Source organism: Corvus cornix, chromosome 1A (assembly GCF_000738735.6).
Source record: "Corvus cornix cornix isolate S_Up_H32 chromosome 1A, ASM73873v5, whole genome shotgun sequence".
Lineage (NCBI taxonomy): Eukaryota > Metazoa > Chordata > Aves > Passeriformes > Corvidae > Corvus > Corvus cornix.
In genome coordinates, this window is record NC_047057.1 from 2,987,483 (window position 1) to 3,014,315 (window position 26,833).

The 26,833-nt window shown below is 42.8% G+C and overlaps 1 protein-coding gene across 1 annotated transcript; it reads right to left on the bottom strand.

The window, feature by feature from the left end:
* Window positions 1–261: 261 nt before the first annotated feature.
* LOC104694531 (interleukin-2 receptor subunit alpha-like) lies at window positions 262–15,930 on the bottom strand. The gene is made up of 7 exons (XM_010407834.2): window positions 15,661–15,930; window positions 6,822–7,007; window positions 6,485–6,607; window positions 5,961–6,188; window positions 3,541–3,594; window positions 2,573–2,636; window positions 262–1,297 (listed from the first exon to the last, which is right to left on the bottom strand). The coding sequence occupies exons 1-6, from the start codon at window positions 15,734–15,736 to the stop codon at window positions 2,593–2,595; spliced, it is 711 nt and encodes a 236-aa protein (XP_010406136.2). The 5' UTR covers window positions 15,737–15,930; the 3' UTR covers window positions 262–1,297; window positions 2,573–2,592.
* Between the last annotated feature and the right edge of the window lie 10,903 nt (window positions 15,931–26,833).

The following is a 26,833-nucleotide window of genomic DNA, read 5'->3' on the forward strand; positions in this document are numbered from 1 at the left end:
AATGACACATACATTCTATCTCAAACCAGAAAACTAGACCAAGACCTCCTCATGTCTTCTGAGTTATAAGGAAGGGATCCATCCTATTTGGCTTTTGTCATATGCCATGTAAGCATCAGCAGTCAATCTGGTCAATCTGGGCATTGTTAAACTCAATGCAGAGAAATAGGTCATGACCCTGAGACATTTGACCTGTATATACACATCAGTAACTATGTATCTCTGTGTGTGTATAAATAAATACATATTCACCTACATATATTACATCATAATAAAACATTTATTACTATATATAGTATATATTTATTATATCTACTTAGGCAACAGGGTGAGATGAACTGCTCTCTAAAGGCTCTTGTTCCTCCCCACTGCCTGCCTCAGACACAGATACTTGCATTCAGCCAGGTGAAACCCATCTTACTGGGCTGAGCGTGGCTAAAAAGAGGCAGAAGAATATCCAGACCTCACAGATTCCCAATAATGTAAGGACACGTCAAGTATTGTGTGTGCTTGAGCCTGTCCTCAGCTGCCTTTGCGCTGGGTTGTCTCATGCTCTGCAGCTACAAAAGGACCTGTCAAATTAATCAGCTGCCATGATCTGCAGCATCCTTGTCTGAGCTGGAGGAATGATGCAGGAACTGTTGTGGAAAGGAGTAATCCAAAATAACTGGGAAGAGGGGAGTGATGAGGAATGCATGTATATAGTGAACCGTAAGGGAGTCCAGTCACATTTTCAGCTGCAGTGCAGGGGGTGAACAGGTTTAATTTTGAAAGGGAACACTTTGAGAAGGGGAAAAGTAGGCCTACACTTGACCCACCTGGGTGGGGAAGAGGCAGGGGGACATCAGGTGTCCAGCAAAGCAGCTTTGTTGGTGGGGAGCGTGGGGTGTGGGCTGAAATGATGGTGGCACCATCTAATGTGCTTGGGACAGGGGTCCATATGTACTCCTGGTCGCTTGGGAGGGGCTGCAGTTGTATTAGAAATACACCTGCTGCATGGTAGGAGGAGGAGAATTGGGTTTGGGAAGCAGTTTCAGGCAGGGCTCTTTCCCCATCTGTCAGTGATAGGATGCCCTCCTCCTCCCAGCACTCTGTAGGTGGAAAGTCACACTGTCCTCGTAACAATTAAGCCATAACATCTTCTGCCTCCTTCACATTTTGGATTTGAGTGTCCAGGCTTTCTCCTCATTTGGCACTGCTGCTCTTGGAGTCGCTGGTACAATCTGGTTTCTTCTGTGGCAAGTCATTAATTCCATGAGTTTGCATCTGAATGCCACGATTCCCTGAGAAGTCTTCCCTACAATGGGAAAAAGACTTTACTACAGGTGGGAAGAAGCTGGTGTTCTATGGCTTCTTCTATATTTACTATGAGAAACAACAGAGTATTTTTTGCAGAAGACACCATTTAGGATCTCAGTTACTTTTATTTGTCAGTTACTATTTCATCTGGGATTGGCTCTTTCACCATTTGTTCCAGCACAGAGCCAGTAAAATGTAGATCATTCTTGACACTTTTTCACCCAACCATTTTCAGAAATCCTACAATGGCCCAGGCAATCTGCACCATAGTTGACCATCTTCAGTAAAGCATATTTCAAAGCACTGTTTACATTTTATATGGCTTTGTCTAGTCATGAATTGACAAAAATCCACTTCCGATGTGATTTCATGAGGTCCTCCCTTCTCACTTTTCAAGAAAAAACCCCATTCAGCTAAGAAGTATCAGTAATTAGTAAGGAACATGAAGAGAAATGAGGACAAAGATTAGCAAAGAGAGAGGAGAAGAGGAGAATTCCCAAATGTCAGATAGGGACATCCTGGCTTAACTAGGCTGGGGATCCTGTGAACAGGAATAGCCTTGGTGCACCTCAGTGTGGTAACAGAAACAGGGAGGAGGCCAGACTGAAATAAATCTGAAGTACAAAGTTGTTATGACACAGTTCTGAAATCAGGGGGATGAAGGAAACAGAATTACGTGGTTGTGGTGGCAGATGCTCCCCCAGACTTCCCACAGTTTGGCCAGAGAGAAAAAGACTGATTGCATAATCTATCTGAAACAACATATTTGCATAATTAACCTTAAATTTCCCACAGAATTAACCTCCCACTCATTATTTGAACTGCCATTCTCAGTTCCACAATGGCTGGGACAAAGAATTTGTCCAGCTTTTTAGAATTATAGAATCACAGAATGATTTGGGTTGGAAGGCACCTTAAAGCCCATCTTGTTCCACCCCCCTGCCATGGGAAGGGACACGTTTCACTAGACCAGGTTGCTCCAAGCCCCATCCAACCTGGCCCTGGGCACCTTCAGGGATGAGGAGTTCATAACCCCTCTGGGCAACTTGTTCTGAGATTTTTTTATTTCAAAAGCTCTGATTCCTCCTTTTCTTGTGCCAGTATTTAACAGCTGAATCAGACAATCCCAAAATCCTGGGTCATATTTAACACCAAAGAAGCTGTCCAGAAATCTAAGCAGTGCAATAGGGAGAGGCTGATCCAGCTGATAACTCTTCCACCTCTAGGGATTTTTTGGTTAGATTTCCCATTTTCCTCGTTGTGTCCCACTTACCTTATTGTCTGCTTGGTGAGTCACACCAAGACAGTGGGAATGATAAGCAGAACAAACCAGATAGCTGTAAAACCAGAAAATCAATATGGTTAGCACTTGGAGTTATCTTATTTATTGCATTTACGCCAGCTGGGAGAAACACGCAAGATCAGGGATAGGGCCTCATCTTGCCCCTGTGCCCAGAGGCAGGAATTTTTCCATGTTTCCCCATTGCTTCCAGGACCCAGACAGAGGGGACTTGGGCAATGGAGAGAGATTGACCACAGCCAAATAACCAGGGACTACTGATGTTGTGGTCTCTGGTTTGCAAAACTCCTCCTTTCCTTCCTTCATCTCACTCCATTATTCCTCCTCATCATCATGTGCACTACAGTTTTCGACAGACTCCAGCTGGAATCAAGAGCCCTTGTGCAAAGGCTTGAGCATATGCACAGTAAGACGCAATTTCTATTTCATCAGCTAATGGCTGAGTGGAAGATGGGGAAGGGAGAGAAGAAAATCACTTCAGACTGATCTAAATGCACTGCTTTAGCTGGGAAGTAATGTTCTATTTGCCCATCTTTTTTTATTCATTTGAAAATGAGAAAAAAACAGCATTTAAATATTTACTTTTTTTCCCCCTGCTTTTTTCCAGTTGAAGTGGTTCAATGAATTCACAGAAAGTCTCAGAGAAGAATCTGAAAATGGCTCCATTTAAAAAACAGGCTTTTGGTTGATCCGTTTTCTTTTACATTTACATTACATTTACATGAGTCTTTGAAAGTTTCTTTATAAAAGCTTAAGTGCTTAAACAATCAGTTTATACTGTCTTCACTAACTTCTCACACAATACATGGATATAGATGTGTCTTGCAGCATATTTAGTAGCTCTTCTGACAGAAATGGATCTCTTTGGAATAGAACAACAAACTGAAAGACCAAGTAAGTGCTCTGGGTGATGGAGTGAAGTTTTTAAGAAAATGGCATACCTGTCACTGGCAGTGTCCTCGATGAGGAAGAGAAAGTGGACAGAAGAGTGAAACCTATGAAGAGAGAGAAATTCTTGATTTTTGTATCAATTCTCTCTTCAGATGAAGAACACCAGAGCAGTGATGAGGACAGAGGCAGGCAAAGAGTCAGCTTGTTCCAGCACCAAGGCAGTGCCAAGGGTAGAGTCTGACAGCTCTCCCTCTGCACAGAACGCTTAAAAATTGCCATGTTTGTTTCTTGGCCATCAGTAGATCTTTCCAGCCTAGATATCAACACATGTGCTGATCTGATACCTGTTAATGGTGGGCATGAAGCGAACTGGAATGGGATCCATCAAGATCTTTACTTCATATGAGACTGGAAGGATGACTTTCAAGGTGCCAAGTTAGGATTTGGAAACATGGTTTCAGCCAGGACCTGTTTTTGCCCAGAAATATAAGCCAAAACTTCCCTGGTGCAAGAAATTAATTGAAGTTCTCTCTTATCCTGAAAAGGAAGCTCTGAACTTGCCCCAGTATGAGATATGGACAGATTTTTCACAAGATGTCCTGTAACAGAAGTTTCTTGATAAATTTCTTTGTGCTGAATGCTGAAGGAGAACTGAGAAAGGGGAGTATATTCCTTATTCAACCTCATTATAGACATCACATCATAACCAAGACAAAGGCAACACTTTAGGGGAATAAATATTTGGTGCTCTAATTGCCAGGACATGATCTTGCTCAGGTTTGAGAGCATTTTGCAGGAAACTGGAATTATTGTTCTGGTGAATTAAAGGCCAAGGGGTTTTTTTCATTGCCCAGTCTCATGTTTTTCACAATCCTAGTTTAAAAATTTTAAGATATTTGTAATTTTAAAATACTTGTAATTTCAAAAGGCTGTGTTATTTTCTGGAGCTGGTTTGTTGGTGAGTTATTTCCATCACAGCAAGAAGTTCCTTCATCCTGATAGCACCAAGTGATATTTTCAATGGAAAAAAGTCTGGTGGTGTGATGGAAGAGGAAAGACCAGACAACAAATTGTGATTACCGTACCTGGAACACTCTGAACCAGGCACCACAGGGAAACAGATCTATGAAATAGGAGAGAAAGTCCTGGGTTGATGCTGAAACAGGGTGTGCAGTGGTCTGGTAAGGTCACAAGGGCCAGAATGCTCCTCACCCACTGTTACACAGATGTGGCCTCTGAGGTAGTCACCGAGGCTCAGCTGTAGGCACTGGGCAGAAACAAGGCTTCACAGGGCTCATTTCATCTCAAATAGGTGTAAAATAGAGCAGCTGACAGAGCACCATCAACACCTATTCCCTCTGTTGGTTTTAGAGCCAGCCCAGCTCAGATGTGGCCATCTGTGCAGTAGACATCTACACTTCTGCATGATTAATTTCCTCTTAAAGGAAGTACTGGTGAAAAGCCTTTTTTTTCCAGTCTGTTGGTAGGAAAAATCCTCTCATACTGTCCTTGCATTGGCTTCCACCTCTTTAAATTTCATCCCATTGCACTTCACTGCCTCAGAGGAGGTTGGGAGGGTACTGGAAGCCTGAGGACTGCAAAGGGTGTGGATAGCTGGGTCTGTCCACCTTGTAGCAGGGCATCTTAACCCCCACAAGAGCTTATCCACTGTTTGTTAGCCTGTCAGATAAACAGGACAAGCTGTCTTGTAGTGAGTTATTTTGGCCACATGGAGTTAACACTGGTCTGGCATCCCCCAGCTGCCAATAAACATCCTACTTTTGAAGATCTGACAAGAAAGGCTGAATTTCTGACAGCCATTCATTTTACAGCTATAAAAGCCACAGCAAAATTTCACAAGGCAGAAATCTGTACATGCTCCTGGAAACGTGTAGAGTTTCTCCTGTGAGTAGGGATATCTATTTCACAGTTACTTCCTAAGGGATTAAGTGAAGGAATCTGTGTAGATTATCGTCATTTTAGTGGTAAATTACATTTGACTCCTAATCAATACTATTTCTTTTGCTGACTTTAATATAGGTACCTTGATCCAGTGCACTGTTTTATGTTATGCTATAATCTACTAGTAGTTCTTTAAGTTTTATACTCCGTAGTGAGTAAATCTGATTAAGATCTTTCATCTGTTATCTCCTGTCTGTTCATTTGTCTTAATAAATATTCATTTTTATATAAATACATCTGATTTGTCATCAATAAAACTTGCAGAACAAAGTGATTCCTTAAACTGTTGCCAAAATCTGAGGCTAAGGAAAGATTTATCATCATTTAAACCCCTTTCTGTGAAGGCATTTAAATACACAAGGGAGTTCTTTCTTCCCCTCAGAGTCAGCAGCAGGGCTTCTTTAGTAAACTTTTTTGAAGCTCCCACTCTCCCCACAACAGTTGTGGGGTCTGGACCCCCCGATGAGCAGGTAATGACACTGATGTGGCGTAATCACAACCATCTTACCTGGCCCAATGGTCTGTGGTGGCCACTGGTTGCTGTCATTGGTGCATCTCATATCAAGAGGTGTCCAGATGATTTTGCCATTCACCTTCTTGCACGTCCTGCTGCCAAAGGTGGGGGGTCTCTTATCATAACCTGCTTGGCATCTGAAATGTAAGACTTGTCCCACGTAATGCTGTGGAGGCAGCCTTATGGAGGCATGTGGAACCGTCTTGGGAGGACCACAGAAATCTGTGGGAGCACAAGGCAGCACACAGTTAAAGCAGACAGATTTTGCATACTGCTTTTGTTCTTGAAAATCTTGTGCTCTTAGAAAATACAAGCAGGATATACCAAGCCTTTCTAATTCTTGGTCAGGACATAAAATACTCATCTGCTTACACCATATCACTTGTTCAGCCAAGATATTACAGCAATTGTTTCTTTCCCTCTGTCTGCAAAGCAATTAAATATTACTCACCATTTTCACACCACACCATGGAAATCAGCAGGAGAAGTGTTACAGTATTGAATGAGTTCTTATTTACCTTTTTGCTTGAACTCTGAAAGTTCTTCTTGCTTCTGGGGTGCAGGGCTCCTTGGTTCTCTTTCTGGCTTCTGTGTAAGTTCTAACTCCGTCATGGGAGCCATTGATGAAAAATTTTTCTTAACTGTGGAGAAGTTACAATTGCTGAGTTACAGCAAGACAAATATCAGAACAAAGCCAGAACACTCAAACTTTTGGAGGTGGGATAGAACTGTTTCAAGTTTTAACTTAGAGAGATAAGCATGAAAGATCTTTTGTTAATGCCCAGTTGTGTTTTATACCAAGTAACACATTGGAAAAACACCTCTATGTATAGAAAAAAGACAGTGCTCACTCACCAAGGCATTTAAATTCCCCGTATTTCCAAACAGCACCCTGCTGTTCACTCTTACACTGAATTCCTGGGTATGAACCAGGTTCTCTGTAATAGCCAGGGTGACACTCATAGTACAGTTTGGTCTGTAGTGGATACATTTCAGCAGTAACATCAACAAAATCAGTTGTTGGAAGACGTGGGCACATCTCTGCAAATAGAAAGCCTGAGAATCAGGACAGCCTGGCATTCTACTTTATGCATCAAGAACTTCCCCATTCTCAATACCAGACATGTCCAGCAGATGGGCAACATGAAACACTATCAATATTTTCTTAATGAAGCTGTGCACACTCATTTTGGAGAGCAGCTGCCTGCACCAGAGTGTGCTGCCCTGAGTCTATGGAATGAGGCACAATAGGTAAAAGCAAGCAATTAAAAGTTGCAATCATCTACAAGCAAAGATTTGGAATGGGCGTAGACTCAGTTCTGTCTGAGGACACCAAAGAGCAGCTTACTGTGAAATAAGTTTGTAAACCTAAATATATCTTGTTCCAAAACAAGGACGTGAAGTGTCGTGTCATCAGCAAATCATATCTAAATATACTTCTCAATCAGTTGGAATGAATTAAGTTAGATCATTTCAGTGCACTTGAAAAGCCTGATCAAGCTGAGCTGGAGACCTAGAAGTTGATAAAGGCACGACTTAATGATTATTTAAGGCCTAAAGGCTGTGAAATTAAAAGATCAGTCTGGTTGCACCAGGGCTGGCATTCTGGATCTTTGGGTGCATGAACCATGGTCCTTTATGCTTATGCACAACAGTAACAGCTTTTAGGATTGAAATTTCTTAGTCACCATATCCTCACATTTTCTGCAGCCATAATTAATGCAGCCTTAGCAACCAGCAGGAATGACTGCGAAAGGCCCTTGGGTCCCTGACAGCTGTTCATCATTTGGAGTCTGCCCTTGACTCCCAAAGTGCCTTCTCCTTGAAAGACCAACAGCGACTCAACCAGTGACTCCCAGCCCCAGCCCTGCAATGCCCTTTTCTTTCATTTCCTCACTTTGCTATTTTCTGCCCTTTTTACTTTACATTGTCGTGCTGTTTAGTAAAAGTCACAAAGTTTGAAGAAGGCAACAATGAAGAAGTATGTGAGCATAGTTTAACAGCTAATCTGCATAAGGGTTGTTTTAATCCCCTTGTACCTTTGTGTTATCAAAGGATTTGCCTTGTAAACTACATCAGACTGTGGCTTTGAGAGAAGTGACTGCACCCGAAATAGTTAACCACATGTTTTACCACAGACTGTCAGGGTGATTAAAATTAAAAAGTTATCAGATCAGCAGCAAGCTGAGATCATGTACTCTCACTTTCCCTGAAAGCTAAAAGCTTGTTTCCCTCAAGACTTCAAAAGCCTCTTTGAAGCAGATTGCAGATCCGAATCTCAGCACAAGGCACTCAAACCTACAACCCATTAGTCTCTTCTTAAGAAAACCCACAACATTTAACCTACTCATCATAAAGGGGAAGCATTCTTTTAATTGATGATTAAATGTTGGGTTCTTCTGAACCTGCACACATCAGACAGAGATTGTGCAGAAATGGTGCACTTGGGACATGGTGAACATCCACATTGCAGCTGGATCACACACAACCTTCCTCGGATCCAGCCTTTTATTTTCATCCACATTGCTCAAATTCTTGTCTTCTCACATCTAAATAACTGCAGTATCTTCTTTGTCCTTTACAACCATATTCCTTTCCCTGATCCACAAAGAATTTTGAAAGATGACTTTCCCAGGTCTTGTTGTGACCTTCTGCCTGCCTCCCTTTAACTTGTAATGGCTTCATTGTCACATCAAATATTTTGCTTCCATTTTCAAGAACTTTCTCCTTAGTAACCATTCATAACCCTTCAAAACACTGGCTTCTCCTCCCACACTAGAGCTCCTCACCAATGTGTTTGATATCAAAGTCATTGGCTTTTGGGTTTATTGTACCAGTCCTCATACTGGTGAGGAGCCGTGCATGAATATGGATATTGCAAGATACCCTTCACTATGATTACTCTTAATTGTCTCAAAATATCTTATATACCTTCAGAGGTGCTTGTCTTTATTTGGTTTTTACTCATCTTTCTAGAAAAAGTAGGCACTCAGCATGTAACCCATGCACCGTCCTGCCAGGGAGTTGTAGGGAGTGAAAAGGTCCTTCCTGAGCCTGCTTTTCTCCAGGCTGAGCCCCCCCAGATCCCATCAGACTTGTGCTCCAGACCCTTCCCCAGCTCCACTGCCCTTCTCTGGACATGTTCCAGCACCTCCATGTCTTTCTTCAGTTTCATGTCATGGGACCTCCTGGAATAATGTGGGAAGACTGCAGAGAGGATGCAGACCTGGCAAGGTTCTGGACAGTACTGACCTCGGGAGTGAATCATGCCTAAAACTTCATTCCATCTCTGTGCCCAAGGAAACTGCATGGTTTGCCCCTAAAAAATCAACATCATTGTTGCATGAGTGGTAAAAGAGCCAAGGGATGGGAAGAAGCCAGGGAATAGGGAATGGCAGGGTAGGTATGCTCCTTCATTAGATTTCTGACTTTTTACATTTTTAGCAAAGAATAGCTTTGCTTTTTTTTCTTTTAAATTTTGCTTTTTTGTTTTGTTTCTTTTTTTGGTGGGTTTTTGTTTGTTTGGTTTTTTGTTTGGTCTGGGGTTTTTTTTTGCTGTTTTGCTGTTTTGTTGGGAATTGGTCAATCAATTTGAGTTCACCTGACATGAAAATAATAATCTTTAAAAAGGCCAGCACATCTGGGCATAACACAGGCTGCCTCACAGCCTGTGGTGGCTCAATTTTGCACAACCCAGATTTCCCTGGATTCTGCATCCCTCCATAGCTGCTCCAGGGTTGCACTCCTGCTATTATTTGTTGAAAATATTGCCCTCACACTGCCTTGAGATCTCGAGGTTTTGTTTGCCTCTTCATTTTCCCTTCCCACATATTCCAATTTTTCATCCCCATGACAAGGTGTTGTGTGCCACTATTTCCTTCTCTTTCTATCCTGATGTCCACTGTTCTCTCTTTCCTTCATTCACAAAATTCATCAGCTCCTACCTACCATTCTCACTTCCCACACCCCAAAAGTGTCCTGGGACTCCATTTCTCTGCACTTAGAGGGGCCAGAGAGGTTGGTGTAATTGTGTTCATGGGGATTTTGCCCTTCTGTCAGCTGCAGAATTATGAGAACACATAGCTCTCCTAAGGCAGATGTGAATTTCTGTTTCTCCCCATATCAATGGATTTTTGGTGCCTATAGCATTTGTGGAAATTCTGGAGGTGGTTTCAATTATTATGATGGAGTGGATGGAGACAAACCCTTGGAATTAGAAGGAGACTTGTGAATTCAGACAATAGCCATGAAACATAAGAATTTAAAAGTAGTATTGTTTCTGCTGGAGTGCTCCCCAAATTAAGTTTGATAAGTTTTTTGAGACCTTCAAGCTCTGTCATCTGAGCCAACAGATATGTGTGAGCTAGGGTGTCTGATGCCATTTAAGATGTCTCAGGGCCTCTGGGATTTCCACATGAGCTGTCAGATACCACACGGGAGATATTGAGGGAAAGAAACCCAGCAGATAAATCAGCAGCAGTTCTTTTAGGTTTCTTCCCTCACGCTTCCCATTCAAATACGTCACTCACCCAACCACAAAACTGCTCTTAGTGGGTGTGCTGGCAGTACAAGGCTTCATGAAACCCTCCTGCCTGTTTCTCTTCCATGTCTGAGTTGGCAGAGCAGTGTTAGATGAGGCATCAGAACAACACCTTTAGTCCACAAGAAGTGAGTGGGGAAAATTTGTAACAGGTATTTTTAGTGCTAGGTAAAACACAGACGGTGAGTCACACCACAATAACCTAAACTCAGAACTTCCTCTATCACATGGCCATGTGTCACCAGTGCTGACATTATTCTTATGTCGAGTTAAAACAGCAAGGTGCAAAAATAGGATGATTTTCCCCTTACTACAAAGGCAGTAAAATGGGATTGGTAGAAGCTGGATGTTCTGAAGACTTGGGCAGAAGCAGTGGAAGAAACCAGGCACTGCACACACCTGCCCAGTTCAGAGATGAAGAGCACCTCTCCCCAGAGACACCAACAAATCAAACCAGGCCAAAATGAAGATATTTCCCCAGCTGTGCCTGAAAAGCTAAATCAGCCCTGGGGATTTATGTGCTGTGTGAAACTGTGCTCTCTGAATGGTGCAGTCTCCTGAAGATGAAACTGATACAGGCAAAGCGAAGGAGTTGATACCAACAACAGGACTGAAATGGTAATGAACTTTTTCTAACTTTAAAACTTATTCCCAAAGGATCCTTTAACAAGCAAGCCTCAGCTCTGCAGGATTGTTTCCCCTCCTATTAAAATCATCATTTATTGCTTATGTGGATTTGCAAGATGGGAAGAGATCCCAGCTGTGGAGTTGGGGTACAGACCCCAACTTTACTGTAATTTGCCGGTGAGATTTTTAATTTAACTGTACCTTAGATTATAGAGAGATTATCTTAAAATATATTTTGAGTAGTAGTGAGTCTGCAGAGTAAGTGACAGAAATACAGTGGAGATGAAATGACCAGGCACAAGTTTTAATACGAACAGCAATGAAGGAGAGATCAGCCTTACAGGGCAGGAGGTGGGTTTGAATATTCCCAGCAGTGGAGAAGAGGAATGTCCTGTTCTAAGGATTTGGCAGTTCAGTGCCTGCTGAGTTTTCTGTACCAGAAAATGTCTCTGTTGGAAAGACAGTGTAAAATAAACTGGAATATGAACTGGCAGGAGCTCTAGGACCATAGAAAACTGGGTTTGGGAGAAATGCACTTCTCTTATCTCTTGGCTTAATCCTGCTGACCAGCTATTTGCCATTGACCAAGGCAGTAGAATCTAATGCAAAAAAATTCCATATACAGCAAGGCTAAATTTGGTTGGACAGTGGACTAAGCTTTCTCATGCTAAGCATAATTTAGCCTCTGGCATGTGCCTTCTTAGCTCCTTCTGTGAGAATTGGAACTGGGCAAACCTCTCTAGAGCACAGCAGACACCTAATTTACCTTCTCCAAAGCAAAGCTTAAATGTGCTTCTTTCTTTTTATCAGCTGCAGGGGTGGGAGAACGTTCCTCCATGTTCACGTTAATAATCAGAGTGGTTTACCTGATGCATTGATGGATCTCACACCTGCCCTAGCAGGGACGCTGGGTTGGGGACTTGGACTCAAAATGTGGAATCGGAAGTGGGAACATTAGGAAAGAGGGAGAGGGAGGAAAACTAGCCTGGGCACAGTGCACTGCATAGAAAGTGCACTAAGTGAAGAATGGGGAACGTTTGTTTTTGTTTCTGGGTGTTTATAACATCCTTGGTTCCGCGGTAAAGCCGCAGAGCTCAGATTCTCTACATGCAACCACGGCACATGGTTTTGTAGCAGAACAGAGCCAAGTCTTGAGAATATCATATGTGAAAGCCTTGTTTTGGTATGTGACATTTTTGCTTAAAGAGATAACCTCAGTAACACACATGTCTTTGGTATTCTCATCTAAAAGGAAACAAAAAATTGTCTTTTTAAACAGCATCAGAGGGTTCAGATTCTTTCCTTTGTCTGGAACTTTCTCAGCCTTGCCTTTTGTAGGGCTGAAAGGGCAGTAGAGAATATCCTCTCTGAAATTAATTGAATGGTCTAACAAGTGTGTGTCCCAGTCTTGGGAAAGTGAAAAAAAAAAAAAAAAAGGTCTAGTGGGGAAATTTCTATTTCAAATGTGGCCTAAGGACTCATCTCACCTGACTTAGGGACTTAGCATGGTCATGGAACTTTTCCCCCAAAAGTGTGATGGAAATTTTCTACACATGGCAAGAATTTTTCTGACCTCGTCATGCATGAAATATTTTTCCACATATTGAGGGTTATATATTCTTCAGGTGAGGGCTCACACTTTACAAATTAAGAACATCAAGAAAAAGCAGCAGGTGACAGAGTGCTGCTCCCCTGGCAGGGCTGAGGAATAGGGAGCCAAGTGAAGAAAGCCATGGAAGGACTTTGGAAATGTGAGTTTTGGGGAAGTGTTGGAGGAGATGGAGCAAAGACTCAGTGAGCGACGTTGTTCCAAAATTCAGGACCAAGGTCAGGGAATGGAATCCGTGAGTAGAAAGTACCCGGAAGCTGGACTGTGAAGACAGCATTAATGCAACAGGGAAAGCAGGGCAGACATAGCTGAACATCGAGGATGTAGGGGAACCAAAATAACAACACTCTGAAGGCAACAGGGAACAAAGGCAGAAGCAGTGGCTTTCTAGAAGTAGATACAGAGTGGATTTTTTTCTGCAATAGAAGGAGAAAGGATATAACATCTCACCTCTGATGAGGTGGGAAAACAATTCGTCCAGCTGAAGATGCAGGTACTGCAGGATCTCTGTCTGTAATATCTGCTTTTCCTCAGCAGGATCACACTTTTAAAACATTTTTTAACATTTTTTAAATTTCAGCTGTATATTGAGCCCTTTGTTGCTGAGGGCCACTGTAGCTGAAAGGTTTATAAAGGTATTTGCTCTCTAGTTGACCTTAAAAGAATCACTTGTCCATGTTTGACAACTTTAATGTATTCTGCATTGCATTTCAAATCCATGGGAGCCAGCACTAATATGCAAGTATAATGGGAAAGAAATTCCTCTCATTTACATGACTGAGATCTGGTACCCAACTTGTGTGAATGAGATTCACTTGAATGAAATTCCTTCTTTTGTGAGTTTTAATCCTTTCCAGGTTTAACTTGCAAATCTACTCAGTGTATCCCTGTATGATGAACAGCAAGATGGAAAGGTTGTAGGAGCACAGCTTTTACCTTGTGTTTGACCCTCACTTCAGGCTTCACCCATGCCTACAGCTTCTAGGCAGCTGTGCAGAATAAAGGAGATAAATGAGATGCTCCTCACAGGAAAATCAGCATTTCTCTTATTTTTAGTACTAAGGTGTGGTTTAATTTTTAGTAAATTAATAAATGATCATCCCATGCCTTAACTTCCCCAGTCCCCCAGGACTTTGCCCTCTCAAAACACTTTGAGAACCATCAGTGAAACTGTTCTGTAAAACAAAGGCTTTTTATTTTCTTTTTCCTCTAATTACATTTATTCCTGATAGTGCATTTTGCCAAACACCATGTGGGGCTGGATCTATTTACAAACCTAAACTTGCAGTGCTGGGATGAGCTGAAAAGACTGAGGCAAAATAATAAAAAAAGCACTGTATGTGCTGAGGCCTGGTTGGTTTTTGACCAGTTTGACCCAGCCTCTTTCCCTTTGCTTTGCTTATGTCTATTCCTAGGTCTCCTTGTTGATCCTCCCTTAAGGAATTAAAACCAATGGGTCTTACAGCCACAACACCTTGGGTGTGTCTATGATTAAAAACCCCTAAATTGGTCAAAGGTGGTGTTTCTATTTTAGCATATTATTTGCAGGAAGAAATTGCAAATATATATATAAATATTATCTTTAAACTTTGAGAGAGACCTTGAAAATAAGTACAGGAAGCTGAGGAAAGAAGAGTTTAGAAATACAGTAGAGAATGCAATACTAGGCATTTATTCATTCAGTGGTGAATAAAATCACATCGAATACCATAAAATGCAACTGCTCTGACACGGCTCGATTTTTTTTCCAAAAAACCAGAAAGATTTCTGATAAACGAGATCTGCCTGCAAGAAATTTCACAACATGTTCCAGGCACAGTAATACAGAAAGTGTGATCTGGGGGACCTGACTCATCCCAGAACTGATCCCACTGACACATCTCTGGCTGAGCATTTCACGGTGCTGCTCCTGCACACAGCACCAAGCGCTTCCTGTGGGCTCTGGCACCTCATCTGGCAATGAAAATGCCCCATGCAGGAGAAGGTGCAGCATTTACTGGCAAAATAACAAGAATAAAATCACCTGGGGCTTCAACATTTGTGAAGGTCCTTCCTGCATTAATGAGTTTGGTCATTAGCAACACACTCTTCCCTTGAGATGGCCAGCCCCAAGGAAAATTCCCAGCCCTGCTCAAGATGATCCATCAGCAGTTACACAACCAGCATATCTGAGAGCCTGCCTTAGGCTGTGTCTGTTCATACCTCTCAGCCTGGACATCATCATGAGACACAGAAGGAAATATCACATTTATGGAGCATGGAAAATAGAAGATATTTTTCCCCCCCTTCGAACAAGGCAGTTTAAATTTAAATACACTAATGTATCACCAGACCATTTCTCAGTGCACACACTTGTCACAACAAATAAGCCAAATCTAAGCAGTGTCACCATTTATAAATGTGTCAAATTATGCTGAATTGGATTAGCTGTCTCCATTCACAGTTTATAGGCACTGCTGATTGAGAGCCATGGCTGAAAAAATATTTCATGTCTATAGTACCCACAGCAAATTTGGATGGTATCTTTTAGCTAATAGCATTGCCATCAATTTTACCTACAGGGGTACTGGCATTTCGGTGTCTATTTTTATGTTTCCTAAAGTTACAAGCAAAATGGAAAAAGCAAATTCAAAGGCCTGCCTCAGGCTGCTTTGATCTTCCCACTGTTCCAGTGATGGGTTGGAGGATACATATATTAGTCAGACAAAATATATCCTCTAAAGCTCTGGATTTTCTGCAGTTGACAGTTTGTGGGCACAAAACCCATTTCTCTCATTTCCTTAGAATAATAAATTCCTTAAGCTCCTTAACATTTTTCCTTTGCTAAAAGGAGTCAGGATGTTGTGAACACCCTCTAACAGCCACAAAAAACCCCAAATCATATTTTCCCTTCCCAAAAGGCAAAAAGAGTCCTTTACCTGGCTTGAGCGCCTTGATGAATCCAAACAAGAGCCACATCAAAAGCCACTTGAGTTCCATGGGACTTGTCCACATCTTTTCTCCGCAAGTCTGAGGATGAAGTTTCTCAGAAGTGATGAGCTGTTGCCAACCAAGCCAAAGAGCTGGTTACTGCCTGATGAGTCTGTCTGGGAGCGTCACCTACGTGTACAGCGAGGGCTTTGGTCAGCAAATCATCGTTTTGCTGGCTCCACAGGAAAGAAGAAAGGCTGCTTTCTGTTCAGGTATTAGTCTTTTATCCAGGAAACCAAACTCAATGCTCGGTGTGGCAGAGCGTGCCTTCGTGTGTAGGAAGTGGTTTGACACATCAGAGCTCCTGGCTCCAGAGCTCTTTCCCGTTTCACTACAGCTGAGGTCAGTAGAAGTGGGGAGACTTTAACAGGTTTGTGCAGGTGCTCACCCCAAAATCTGTGGCTGGACAGGTATTAGAGAGGGACCATGGCTGTGGAATAAATGTCTGATGCATGACAATGGATCTCAGGCAACATCTGTGGGCTCTACCTGAAAAAAAAAAAGATTCCACAGCTTATCCTTTTGGCTTTTCAGGGGTCTTCTGTCAGTGATGATAAAGCCACACTGTATTTGGTTTTGATGGAAGCGTGTTTGCAGTTTCTCTGAATCCCAGCTGATCTTGTGAAGAATGGACAGCTTGATTTAAAAAAAAGCCAAACCAAAACCATGAGGGTGAGGCTGGCAGGTTTGGAAAAGGTTCCCTTGTTTCTAAATTGTCTGAGTGTGACATGCTTCAGTGACATTCTTCCAAATGCCAGTGGAAAACTGGAAATTATCAAGGAAGTATCACACTTTATGTAGTTTTACTTCAGCCATTTCCACAGAAATTATTTCCTAACTAGAGAATTAATTGTGATAGACTATAGAAAAAACAGATTTAAACTATCTGTAGTATTCTATCATGATTATTACATGCTGGGCACTTATTTCTCCTTTATAAATTCTCAGTGAATTAAACCCTCTTAACAGGCAAGCTAAGGAATAGATGTCACACATTTTTAACTGCTGCTATGGCTGCATCCATCAGTCTGCCACCTTTCTCCTGATAAAGCTCCCTTTGCTCCTTCCATGAAAGATTTTGTGCAGCTTTGTGATGCAGGTGACAAATCCTCCTGCAGGGTTTGCCAGCTGCGAGGCTTTGCCAGGAGATTACTTCCCAAATCTAAATGCAACAGGGTGTGGGAAACAAGTAAGACTTCTGAAGCAGCTGCTGTGGGTAAAATGCTCTGCTCACCCTGGGCTGCTTCATGCTCCACAGGTATTTACTGCCTTCACTTTAGTATCAAGTCATCTTCTGTCTTTAACAGTGTAATAGGAAAAGCTCATGCCAAAGCCCTCTGAAGGACTTAAGAAAGTTTTGCTCCTGAAAAATCTGTCTGAAAGCCTTAGACCCCCAGTCCTTCACCTTTTTCCAAGATGCCTGGAGATATGTAACTGCCTGAACCCTGCAGCCATCTGGGCTGGTAAAACATTTATTACATTGCCTGGAAAGAAATCCCAACCTTTTTATCCTTTCCCTACTAAACATTGGATCTGTTCTTTTGAGGTGAAGGGATTTACTGGCCAACATCTGCTTCAATTTCTTGTTTGGTCTAACTATCTAATTCCATAGCTATTTTAATGATGGAGACAGAGATGGGGGGTGTTTTCTGCAGTCCTCCAGCTCAATCTTTCATGTAGCCATTTGCTTTCAGGTAGCAAACCTCAGCACAGGTGGGAAACAGCTACTAAGATTTTATTAGAAATTTAGAGATTTTATCCAGGAATGAACATGGAAAGTACAGTTAGAGGAAGTGGAAAGAATGGTGACTTTGGGTGGCTCATTGCTACAAAACCAGGTTGCATGAGAAAGACCTTTACACCTTTTAAAGGTCAGAAAAAACAGTTATGGTTTGTGAGAGGAATTAGCCAGATCAGCTTTGGGAAATAGGTCAGTTTGCTGAATGATTCTAGGAAAAAAACAGTGCTGATTCTGCAAGCAACTGCCCCAAGGCAGAGTGAGGAAGGGAAGGGGAGAGTGAGGACAGAGAGAGCCAACAAGCGGGAAAGGTGTCCAGGCACAGATGAAAACAGGGGTTTATGAGAAAAAAAACCATAACTGGCACTATAATTTACATGATTAACATGAGATGTTAGCAACAGAATTAGGTGTGGCAATAAAGGAAGGGGAGTGCTGTGAAAAGTCCATGGATATCTGGGAACTGGTGGAGGGATATTAAAAAAGGCATCTTGAGAATCAAGGAAGGTGTAGGAGAACAAGAAGGTGCTTGGGTCTCTGTTGCTCCTTGACTTTCCTCCATTGATGAGCAGAGTTTTGCTGCTCAGGGAAGTTCTCTGTTTCAGCATAGAGCTGGGAGGAAAAGAGCCTGTCACGTAGCTCAGGCCACCACAGACAAGATTATAAAGATTATTTTTATTCAGTGTCACAAGACCACAACAAATTCAGAAATGGAGTTGCCAGGGAGTAAACCACAAACACAGCTACAGCCTTTTTAGGTGTAGGTTTAACAAGGGCCTTTTGAAACGCTCTAAGTGCTTTTAAAACTCTACACAAACTCATTTGCTCTGGAGGACTGTCCTTTCCTTAAACTGATCTCTCAGCCAGCTTGCAGAAAGGACAACAGTGTGATCTTATTGCAGCTCTTCCCAGTTCAAAGCAGTTGTAAACATCCATGTAACTCACTGAAATAAGCAAGCTTTGTGTTTTGTTCAACTTTTCTGCTGTGAATCACTCTTACACAAGTCCTCCATTCAAGGGAATAACATTTCATATGGACCTTCCCAGGGAGGGTGTGAGGGTGGCTCTAACAGCTACCTGAACTCTATTAATCAGCATATTGTTTTTGCATCCTTAAAATGATGGTAATGGTGGTTGTGAACTCACATTATGCACCCACAAGGGCTCTTCCCAACCTCCACAGCAGCATCCAGCTCTGCTGCAGAGCAGAGGTTTGGGGAATCCCGAGTTATACCATGTCCTAGAAATTATCATCAGAAAATTTCCATCCAATCCATAAAGGTCAAACTGGTTTTAATCACTTTTTAGTTCCCATCAAAGTGAGACAGAGCTGACACGAGGCACACAAATTTCAAGCCTTAAATGGAGCATCTTTACAAGGTCCACAGGGTTCAACTCAAGAGAGAGTTGTATGGTCAATACAGTTGTCAAAGTTCCCCCTTGAGTCAGTGGAGAGTCAATAAGGGCATCTAGAGAGTGATTCACCTCCTCTTCTGGACATCTACCTCCACCACTTGAATCACTATTCTCATCTTCTCTCCCTCTCTCCCTCCCATCTGCAGACAACTGTTAAACCAGCACAACAAGTCTTTTAGGTAGCCCCAGCTGGATGAGACGAATCCATCCTGAAAATCCATCCTGAGTTTGAAAAGAGAATTTAAATTGATTGTTTAGTGACTGAGAACAGTCTTTCCTGTCAAACATCCTGGATATGGTTCATTATGCTCCTATTAACTATTCCTTTCACTGGTGATGAGTTGTAAGAGAAATACATGAGGAACATGAAAAACCCTTGGATATATTTAGTTTCCATGTAGTGAGTTCTGCCACAATGTTCTTAACACACCAGTTCCTAGACTGGTTTCTTTAATACTTCCACATGTAAATACAGCTGAATAGTACAGATAACTTCCTTCCTATTCTTATTTGCAATCATCATTCCCTTGGCCTGAGCAAAAAAAATTGAGGAACTGGTAAATGAAGTGTATTATTGCATGGTAATATTTGCTCCTTCTCCTCTTTTTATTACCATGAGGTTATAGTGAATCAAATATATTTAATCCTGTAAAGTGCACAAGTCTTAAGACAGCCTCTGCAATGAGCTCCTTACCCAAGATACCATTTCTTTGCTTGATTTCAGTAAGAATTTTTATATTATCTGTGAAGTTATGGAAATATAATCTAGATGAATCATGAGGTGAGTACAAAATTTATTGGAAAAATCCCTGAAAAGAGAGTGCCCTTAAAATGGTTCAAAACTCTGTCAAATGGAAGAGCATATTGATAGGCACTGATAAACTCTCAGAAGAGAAGGATGCACTGAAAGGTGGTGCCCAGGTGATCCTTTGGTTATTCAGTATTTTCAGCAGTTCCCTGGACAATGCAGACCAATTGGCAATGTCACACGTGAAAAAATTAAATCTAACTCTGAAATGTACAGCACATGCAAAGAAATCCCTTGTTAATCCCTTGTTTTGTGCTGTGATGGTGAAGCCGTGGATAGGATCCTGCCCCTACTCGTGGGCATCGCACACTGAGAAAACATGGAGCAGCAATGGGAATGACAAAAGGGCCTCGAAAACCTTTTCTAAAAGAAAGAACCAAATAACTTGAAACTGTCTGAGCAATGATGATCGACAAGGGAACAAAATAAGAGCCTTAGCAGTGGTAGTGATGGAGCTGCTCTAGGCATGGACTAGATGAGCCCTCAAGTCTCCTTCTAGCACTAGAGTCTAGGGACTATCTGAAATAGGACAGATCCCCCTTATTAGAGGCATCTAAAATCAGGAGAGATGAATGTGAGCAAGTTTCAATGCTCACTTTGGCACCTCACACTATTCCCATCCCACCTTTGGCCCTTAAATTGCCAAGTGAACTTCCCATGGTTGAAGATCACCATTAGAAATCTTTCTGCTGCACTCAGAAGGCACTTTCCTACATCTTTAGCTTCACAGGCTGGGTAGGTGCTTCTGTTTAGGAAGGCATAGCTCAGTGCCTTCCTTTAGCTTGGTAAAAGCACAGTTAATCTTGGCTGTATGAATTTTGTTGAGTCAGCTCTGAATTTACCACCTCATAGGAAGCTGATGTAGATGTTCCAAGAAGCGGGGCTAAATTCTCTGCCACAGAAATTAAAAGCAAACAGTTGCCTTTCAGTTCTTAGACCTTAATCTACCTGGGAGTGAAATCATTTAATCACTACCCTGGGAGTGAAAAAAACCTTCTGAACTGGATGGATTTTGAGGATTTCTTATAGAAATGCAAAAAATTAGAACTTTGAAATGCAAATAGTAGTAGGAACTATTTAGAGAAGTGTTGGGGTTTTTAGGAGTTCTCCTGTTTTCTTTTTCTCTTAAAGAATTTTTCCCATATATGTTGTCAGGGCAACAAATTACTGTATGCTTAAGAAAAACAAAAGATGTGGCCACAGAAGGAGGGGTTCAACTGGCTACTCTCTTTCACCTGGGGGTTGGGTACACCCCGGGCAGGCTGGTGTTCTCGGCTTTGGGACAGAGAGAGGCTGCCATCGTTGTGGAGGGATTTTGTCACTGCTGCAGGCTTCTGCTTTCAGCTGCCTTCCTTCTGCAGTGAGTGGAGCCTGCTCACTGGAGCGGCTGTTGCACCGGGACCCTAACACCCCACCTTAGTAAAAGAGGGACCTGTTCACCATCTGCTCGGGTGCCTCAGGGAGAAACCCCGGGGTTCCCAAGCCCGCCTTTCCCTGCCCTGCTGGGAGCCGGGCTTCAGCCGCTCTGCCCCTGTCACTGCTTCGAGCCTTCGCTCTCCTGTAGCCCTGCTTGCCCTGCCTGCTGAGACCTCCCGGGGTTCCCACTGCAGCTCCGGAGTTCGATACATCTCGTCTGCCACCTGGGATTTGTGCTCGTCCCTGCCGTTCCAGCCTGCTGTTCCCGAGGGTCCGGCCGGACACTGGGATCGGCTGCCCAGGGGTTTGTGAAGCCTTTGTCCCATCCCTTCCCGGGATCCCGGGGCACCGGTGCCGCGTGCTCCCCGAGCTCGCTCCGGAGCGCCCCCTGCAGCCGCGGGGGAACCATCGCACCTGCCCTGCTCACCGGGAGCCGCCAGCGCCCCTGCCGGCTGCGAGCGGAACTGCACCCGAGGGGAAAGGGCCCGGCAGCCGAGAAGGCTGGCACTGGGTTTGTGATTGCTGTTACTGCCATAGTTGTTGTTGTTTTGTTTGACTGGTTATACACATTTAGATATATAACAGGAAAGAGCTGTTATTTCTGTTCCTCATATCTTTGCCTAAAAGCCCCTCAATTTCAAAATTCTCATAATTTGGAGGGAAGGAATTCGCATTTTTCATTTCAAGGGAGGCTCCTGCCTTCCTTGGCAGACACCTGTTCTTTCAAACCAAGACAAGAAGTTCTTCAGCTTGAGTAACTTGGAAATTTCTAGATCTAACCACTAACCAAGAAAAGTTGGTGTTCAGGTGTGAAAATTTGTGTGGTAATCAGGAAGCAAGTACAGAGTGAGAAAATGAAAAGCTGAGTGGAAAGGTCAGGATGCATTTTGCTTCAGCCAGGCTAAAGAAACAGAAAATAATAGGAGTTTTTCCTTCTTGAGCAGAAATTACTAAAGCTAACCCTTTTATTCCGTGCACAATAAGGGTTCATGCCTTGTTTCTTTGCTTCTAATGAGGCTCAGGACTTTGTCCAACATCTTTGTGATGAGCCCCAAATCCTCTTCTTACAGAATCAAGTGCAATCCTTCCAATTACTGCCAGAGTAACTCAGGCTAAGATTTGTTACAAAAGTCAGACCTGATGATTTGGGACAGAATTTTGAAACCATGATTTCCTGTGGCTGCTCTAAGGTTTTCTCTGTAGGGCATTTTTCTAACGCACATTCTGTGATTCTCAAATACTGCAGTGACCCCAGTACACCTGGCTGTAGATGAGGCAGACTAAAATGGGATAATTAAGCATTAATGAGGGAGCACTGATGGTCAACAGAGCTGGACGTTTGAAGACAGAAAATTATGGATGAGATATTAAATAAATAGCTCACTGATGGGTACCCTTTCCATTGGGTCAGATCTCCATGGGCCGTTTTGTTGCAGTTAACCTAACACCATTTTCACTGACTGAGCATTATTTGTGAAGGGTGGGATTGGGATGGAATCTTGGGATTACCAAATCAGAGAATTTTAGAGTCACAGACTGGTTTGGATTGAAAGGAGCCTTAAAGATCATCCAGTTCCAACCCCTCTGCCATGGGTAGGGACACCTTCCACTGTCCCAGGTTGCTCCAAGTCCTGTCCAACCTGGCCTTGAACACTTCCAGGGATGGGGAGTCAACAGTCTCTCTGGGAAACCTGTTCCAGTGCCTCACCACCTTCATAGTAAAGAAATTCTTCCTAATATCTAATCCAACTCTACCCTCCTTTGGCTTAAAGCCATTTCCCCTTGTCCTATCACTCCCTGCCCTTATGAAAAGTCCCTCTCCAGCCTTCTTGTGAGCCTCCTTTAGATACCAGAGTCTGCTCTAAGGTCTCCCCAACCATGAGGTGACAGATGTTTGGGGTCCAAAGCTCTGAGTAACCTGACAGGCCTGTGGAGGATTTCAGAGCACTTCGTATCTTTCTCCTGAGGGAGCTCGACTGCTAAGACAAGATGAGAAAAGAATTTTGGATCAATAAGGTGATTTTCACCTTTTCTCGGTTAATGAGATGTTGGTGTAGACACAGACTTCTGAGTTAGTCACCTGTCTGCTGTCACTGTGAAAGCAGAGGAGAAGCAGCAGCTCAGATGACCTATTTCTGATGTCTGCTTTGGGGTGAAATGAGCTCTACTGTGAGGTGGCTGCTTCTCTGCACTGACTGTGAACACCCAAATGCAGTACATATCACATCTGGTTTGAGGGCACCCACCAAACCTCCCACCTGGCATTCATCTCCCACAAACAAACTCCGTCTGCTATAATTAGCACCAAACATTGCCCTGCGTTGCCTTGGTGTCCGTGACAGTCTCCCAGTGCTTAGAGACCTCAGCAAAAACAACCTCTGCACCACCAGGTTTAATCTCTTCAATCAGATGAGCTAGAAATTTGTCAATTATCCTGGATACAGACCTTGTCACCAACCCCACCATCTCTCTGACTCTTGTGCACAGGTTATAAATGCTGGAGCACAGCAAGTTTGGGGCTGAATTCTGGACAACTTCACTTGTAGATACAAAAATGCTGCTACCAAGGATTTCTTGCTATTTTCTAAGCCCATGAGAGACTTTTCTCTCTCACAGAAGAGGTAGCAGAGTTATATAAACAACCAAACACCTGCAGCCTTGAAAAGTCTCATTTATAGTACAGTAGGAAAATATTTTGACAATGGATGTTTTAGGATTTTAGCCAATCACCCCCAAGGGGTGGCTGATTCTTTGTCCAATTAGCCTATGAAGAAAAAAGTCTATAAAAGAGTTTGTAAAATAATTAAATAAATCAATCTTGCTGCACAATTCCTGCCTGCTGGATCTTCTCTCCTCCTCCCTATGGCTGCGGGACACGGTGATAGGGCCTAGGACAGCGGCAATATTCACTCTTGAAGGGTAATGCAATTAGAGGTGAACGCAATGGATTGCAGCTGGCAAATCTGTAGTAGGGAAAGGTCCACGATGTTCACACCAGCCCTGATGCTCACACTTCAGGACTTCTGATGGTCAGTGCCTCTCTAGTGCTTGGGAGGAGAAGGAAAGAGGAAGGTGACCTAGACAGGATCAAGCTGACTGTAAAGCATGTTAATGAAATGCAGGAGTTATTTCCATAAAGCAGTTCATATTTCATGCCCTGTAGCTGTTCTTCCAAGAAAACAGCAGCTATTTATCAGGCTGTTCAACACAAGTACTTGTACCCTGAGGAAGTTCTCCTCTGACCCTAAGGAATTAAACTGTCCACACTTCACAGCCAGTCTTTATTTCATGATCTCCATTCATCCAGCTGAGGGAACTGCCTGGTGGTTGGCTTTGGAGGTTGCAGAGGAATCATTCATGTGGGGCAAATGGCCTCAAACTTTCTCCCAGAGATCAGGACAAAGCTCTTTGTAACATAAGAAGATTCAGTGCTGAAAAGGGGTCCTGAAATGCTGAGCTCAGACAGTGAGTGCAATTGGCTTTGAATCTGATTGTATTTACCAACTGCACAAAAATGTGCAAATTTTGCTGGCAGTCACCTTTATCCAGCAGAATTCCATCATGTGTGGGATGGTCTTGTGCTTTGAAAGGGTACAGTGACACTGCAGGCAGGAAATCAGACAAAAAAACAACATGTGGGATCTTTTATATCTCTTCTGGATGTACACTCACCCTCTTCTCTACTGATACCTCTGACTATCACAGTTCTGCCCTTCTGAAGCCCTGTCTATTTTGATCACTGCATGGTGATCACCAAGGACAGCGCTATATGGTCCTCTGAAGAAAGGATAACAATCTTATAATTTCAGGCTCTGTCCTAAGGTGGATAGTTCCAATGCCTAAATTTCTTTATTTCTAATTCCCAGACATCAACATTCCCTCATCTTGAGAGTCTGACTTGCAACTTACTTTTAATATAGGGAATTATTAAATAAGTCTCTGAAAGTGAGAATATTTTGGGCAAAGAGTTTCACATGTCCTCATGTCACACAGACGCTGATGTCACTTGTGTTGAAGGAACAAAGAGAGGACAATTTCCAGTGCTGATTTACTTCCTATCAGCCAGACTGCCCCTCACTCAGATGCCCTCATGACCATCTTCATTATATCTGTCACCTGCATGATACAAAGAGTAGCACTCAAAAAACATCTCATTAGCCGTTTTCATGGTGAGCAAGTGGAAAACCTGAAATATGTGATGTGACTAATAAAAGCCAGACACTGAGCCTCCTCAATTTGGAGTGTTTTTGTCAGGTCATTTAAAGCTAGAAGTGGAAAGTACTCCAGATGCTGTGCCAGATATGTGCAGCTCAGATGCTATAAAAGAATAGATAAAAGACAATATGAAAAAATAAATCATAATAAAATGTTAGTATCTACCTGCTTGGCTGTTCAGTACTCATCAAGATGATTACATCTGTATCATCTCTCTTTAGTGCGATCAAGAAAATTCAAAAATTAAATATTTGCACAAAGGCAGTAACTGCACCCATTTTAATGCAACTGGATTTGAATCCTGGTTGCTGTGGCATCCCAAACGTCCATGCACAGCCAAACCTCAGCTTCTCATGCTCCCCAAAAAGTGACATTGTCTGAGCAGAGCTGCTGGCACTCACTGATTGTCACAGGCATTGCTGTGAGCTCCCCATGGTGGCACAGCCTGGCTCTGCCCTTGGAATGCTCCATCCCGGAAACATCCAGCTCCAGTGTGGAGCTCTGAAATGAGAAATCATAACCAACAAATGGGGATTTCTGATAAATGGGAAACCAGAGGAGCTGAGAGAGGGAGAGCTTCATGAGAATGACCTGCTGCCAAAGGCAGCAAGCATCATAAGGAGGAGCCCAGAGGAGACAGCTAAGAGCACCTCATCATAATTTTGGCTCCTCCACTAACTCCAAATGTGGATTGGGAAGTCACCTCCTTGCCTTTCCCCTTGCCCAACACCTGTAAACTCTTGAGTACAATACATTCTTGATAAAAACCTTCATGTTAACTGCAGAGATGTCTCTATGTTCTGCTTGATGCCATGTTCAGTCTTTGAGTTAAGACAGGACTTTGTCTTAGAATCACAGAATCATTTGGGTTTGGAGGGACCTTAAATATCACCTTGTTCCAACAACCCCCCCTGCCATGGGCAGGGACACCTTCAACTAGACCAGGTTGCTCCAAGTCCTGTCCAACCTGGCCTTGGACACTTCCAGGGATGGGGCAGCCACAGCTTCTCTGGGCAATCTGTGCCAGGGCTCACTACGCTCACAGTAAAGAATTTTTTCTTGATATCTGATCTAAACCTGCCCTCTGTCAGTTTAAAGCCATCCCCCTTTGTGCTGTCACTCCATGCCCTCACACAAAGTCCCTTTCCAGGTCTCTTGGAGACTGCTTAGGTACTGGAAGGTACCTGAAGTTCTTCCCAGACCCTTCTCTTCTCCAGGCTGAAGGATCACTAAAAACATCTCCTCCTAATTCTGAATAACTAGAAAACAACAGAGCAGAAGCTCAGTCAAAATGTTTCTACCTTACATCTAAAAAGAAAGAGAGAAAAGCTTCATTTGTTTTTGCTTCAGGAAGCTCTCTGCACCAACGGAGAAGAAAGTCCCTTTCTAAAATAACAAGAAATTCATTAGCACTTCTTGTACTTTTTTAAGGTCACCATTATAGATATTTTTGATAACACAGCCTTTTACGCACATGTGGTCTGGTCTGATGGTGGAGATAATGCTGTTTACCTGAAGAGTAGGTTTG

Bases quoted from the DNA above. Each gene is read 5' to 3' on its own strand.
- LOC104694531 (XM_010407834.2), bottom strand. From the start codon at position 15,736: ATGTGGACAAGTCCCATGGAACTCAAGTGGCTTTTGATGTGGCTCTTG. The intron at 6,608-6,821 runs GTGAGTGAGCAC...ACTTCTCCACAG, and splicing joins CGGGGAATTTAAATGCCTTG to TTAAGAAAAATTTTTCATCA. The intron at 2,637-3,540 runs GTATGCCATTTT...CTGGTTTTACAG, and splicing joins GAGGACACTGCCAGTGACAG to CTATCTGGTTTGTTCTGCTT.